This window comes from Cynoglossus semilaevis, unplaced genomic scaffold (genome assembly GCF_000523025.1).
Source record: "Cynoglossus semilaevis isolate Cse_v1.0 unplaced genomic scaffold, Cse_v1.0 scaffold2451, whole genome shotgun sequence".
NCBI lineage: Eukaryota > Metazoa > Chordata > Actinopteri > Pleuronectiformes > Cynoglossidae > Cynoglossus > Cynoglossus semilaevis.
Genome location: NW_007585144.1, coordinates 1,592 through 5,707, shown reverse-complemented (window position 1 = coordinate 5,707; position 4,116 = coordinate 1,592). Strand labels below are relative to the sequence as shown.

Here is a 4,116-nt window from a genome sequence, read left to right as displayed (position 1 = left end):
CTGAAGTCTTCAACCGGTGTTTGATCTACTCTACTTTAAGCTGAAACTTGAAGTCTTCAACCAAACCTCATTAAAGAATATTGAACATTTTAGTCAGGAGCCAAAGCTGGTTTATGATTGGTTCATTCTGAAATGTGAACTGGTTATGAATATATGTTAGTTTCTATGTACTGATACTCACTGGGTTCAACCTTTAATCTGGTTCCAGATCCAAACACCAGTTTATTTCCACCTCCAGTATTCACACAACAGGAAACACCAGGACACAAACTGAGCTCAACCAGACCTGGTCCACAGACAGACTGTGGGTCTGGCTCCGTCATTGGTCGGTGATCTGCTACTGTATACTTTCAACAGAAGACCAGCATTTACAGTCTAATCCCTGAAACTCAGATTATGTCCAGATTAAAACTAGAGATTTGACTGAAGTCTTCAACCAAACCTTATTCAAAAAACTGTAGATTTTACTAAAATCTTCAACCAAACCTCATTAAAAAACAGACAATTTAACTGAAATCTTCAACCAAACCTTTGGTTCATTCTGAAATGTGAACTGGTTATGAATATATGTTAGTTTCTATGTACTGATACTCACTGGGTTCAACCTTTAATCTGGTTCCAGATCCAAACACCAGTTTATATCCAGCTGTATTATACACACAACAGGAAACACCAGGACACAAACTCATAACTGAACCAAACCTCATTCAATAAACGGACGATTTTACTGAAGTTTTCAACCAAACCTCATTCAAAAAACGGACGATTTTACTCATTAACAACGTCATCATGTTGATTAATGACCGTCTGTCACAGACGCCTCGTTTACTGTAGTTTGTCACATTTTACTTCAAATACGTACTACTAATACTACTGCTACTCCGTACTAATACTACTTGGGTCCTGAAGGTTTCAGGTTCAAGTCCATCTGATTGCTCAGAGCAGGGCACCGTCCCCACACACTGCTGCCTACTGACTGTGGTGATGGGTTAAGAGCAGAGGTCACATTTGGTTGTGTGCAGTGGTGCAGTGGTGTCACAGTGTCACAATGACCACTAGTTCAGTTTCACTTTAAACAATTGTTTTGTGTCATTTTGTGTTTGGTGAAAATAAATGTGGTGAAAACTCACTGCTGCGAACTGTCAACATGGATCCAGCTGCAAACTGCAGTCGACCCACTCCAGTATTCACACAACAGGAAACACCAGGACACAAACTCATAACTGAACCAAACCCCATTCAAAAAACAGACGATTAAACTGAAGTTTTTAACCAAACCTCATTCAAAAAACTGGAGATTCTACTGAAGTCTTCAACCAAACCTCATTCAAAAAACTGGAGATTCTACTGAAGTCTTCAACCAAACCTCATTCAAAAAACTGGAGATTCTACTGAAGTCTTCAACCAAACCTCATTAGAAAAACAGACAATTTTACTGAAGTTTTTAACCAAACCCCATTCAAAAAATGGACGATTTAACTGAAGTCTTCAACCAAACCTCATTCAAAAAACGGACGATTTTACTCATTAACAACGTCATCATGTTGATTAATGACCGTCTGTCACAGACGCCTCGTTTACTGTAGTTTGTCACATTTTACTTCAAATACGTACTACTAATACTACTGCTACTCCGTACTAATACTACTTGGGTCCTGAAGGTTTCAGGTTCAAGTCCATCTGATTGCTCAGAGCAGGGCACCGTCCCCACACACTGCTGCCTACTGACTGTGGTGATGGGTTAAGAGCAGAGGTCACATTTGGTTGTGTGCAGTGGTGCAGTGGTGTCACAGTGTCACAATGACCACTAGTTCAGTTTCACTTTAAACAATTGTTTTGTGTCATTTTGTGTTTGGTGAAAATAAATGTGGTGAAAACTCACTGCTGCGAACTGTCAACATGGATCCAGCTGCAAACTGCAGTCGACCCACTCCAGTATTCACACAACAGGAAACACCAGGACACAAACTCATAACTGAACCAAACCCCATTCAAAAAACAGACGATTAAACTGAAGTTTTTAACCAAACCTCATTCAAAAAACTGGAGATTCTACTGAAGTCTTCAACCAAACCTCATTAGAAAAACAGACAATTTTACTGAAGTTTTTAACCAAACCCCATTCAAAAAATGGACGATTTAACTGAAGTCTTCAACCAAACCTCATTCAAAAAACTGGAGATTTAATTGTAGTTTTCAACCAAATCACATTCAAAAAAACAGGTTCATTTTCATGACTTTTTCTTTTACTTCAAGACTTACTGGATTCAACATCGACTCTGGTTCCTGCTCCAAACATCACTCTGTCAGTACCAGTAGTGACACAGTAGAAGGAACCCAGACAAATACTACAGAGTACTGCAGTCACTGACCTACAGCTACACCAACACTGACAACAGAGTACACCGACAACAGAGTACTGGTCCCTGGTCCCTGGTCCCTGGTCCCTGGTCCCTGGTCCTGAACGGTCACGTCAGGGTCACTGGTTACAGACCAGTGTATGAACTGGTTCTGTGCTAAGCTAACCTAAAGCTAATCTTTTTTGAGATATTCACAGAGTGAAGGTTCAGGTCGTCGTTACTCACGGTGATCGTCTACACTCACTGCGACTCCGGCTCCAAACGTGAGTTTATAACTTGTTCACACTGTGGATTCAATCTAAACAAGAAGTGCGCCCATGCTAACTGTTAGCTTTGACCCTTCATTCTGGTCAAAAACTAGAAAATCAGGAAGTTACTGTAACTCATTTTCACGATAACGATCCTATAACGAAATGAGTTTACGACCATAGACATTCAGGTCGGACTCCTCAGGACCGACATTAGTAACAAAGTAAATCACATCGTCTGCATATTGATTGATGTCACAGTCTAATTCTTCTTCTATTGTTTAATTGAAGATGAAGTAACTGAAGTATTTGCGAATACTCACTGCTCTGTACAACGACTTTGATTCCACTTCCGAAAATCATTCTCGAGTTTGAGCTCATCGTCACACAGTCATTTTTATCTCAACAAAAACTTTTTACTGAAGGCTAAACAACTTTGAACGCAAAAATACTTTGTCTAATCCTTTCCTGTGTATTACATTAGTAAAGTGCAGTATTAACTGGTATTATCTAGTATTGTCTAGTATTGTGAAGTATTGTAAAGTATTGTAAATACTAAAAGACTAAATTCCTCACGACTGACGACTCTGATTTTCTCTGTATTTATTTTAAGCTAACGTAGCTAAAAGAGACCAAGCTAGGTTATGACCTGACGTCCATGATTTTCTTTCTTTTGACCTTTGACCTTAGAGTCTAATATTTTTGACAGATTATTAAATTATCTGGACCAACAGTTAAACGTAGTTTTTTAATCCTAACTTTTTCTGAAACATTAAAACGAAGGAACGTCTGGACTCACCAGTTCTGATCTTTAGTCTGGTTCCAGGTCCAAAGACCAACTTTTCAGCACCATACACACAACAGGAAACACAGCTACACAAACTGGTTTTCTACGACTGAACCAAACCTCATTCAAAAAACAGATGATTTAACTGAAGTCTTCGACCAAACCTCATTCAAAAAACAGATGATTTAACTGAAGTCTTCGACCAAACCTCATTCAAAAAACAGATGATTTAACTGAAGTCTTCGACCAAACCTCATTCAAAAAACAGATGATTTAACTGAAGTCTTTGACCAAACCTCATTCAAAAAAAACAGGTTCATTTTCATGACTTTTTTTTTTACTTCAAGACTTACTGGACTCAACATCGACTCTGGTTCCTGCTCCAAACAAAATCTTTTGCCCCACATTCACACACCAGGAAACACAATGGCACAAACCCCACTCAACACCTGGTATAATATTCACACTTCACGCCGTGGACTGAACCTTCAGTCTGGTTAAAGATAATCTGATCACAAGTTAGTACGAACTGACCAAGGTGACAACAAGAACTGACCGTGTTGAAGAGTTACTCTGACTCCACCTCCAAACAACACTTTGTTCTGATTGACAGCAGTCACACAACAGGAAAGTCCTGGACACAAACTTCACAACACGTCACACGTTTAGACAGAAACTGTACCAGAGGACGGACCAGAGGACGAACTAGAGGACGAACCAG

At 39.4% G+C, this 4,116-nt stretch overlaps 1 gene segment (V, D, J or C); it reads right to left on the bottom strand.

Annotated features, from left to right (window-relative positions):
• LOC103398895 (T-cell receptor alpha chain C region-like) overlaps positions 1–3,371 on the bottom strand; it is a 15,449-nt gene extending 12,078 nt beyond the window's left edge. Inside the window, 1 exon segment of the C gene segment in view lies at positions 2,932–3,371. Within this exon segment, the coding sequence occupies positions 2,932–2,989 (58 nt within the window).
• Between the last annotated feature and the right edge of the window lie 745 nt (positions 3,372–4,116).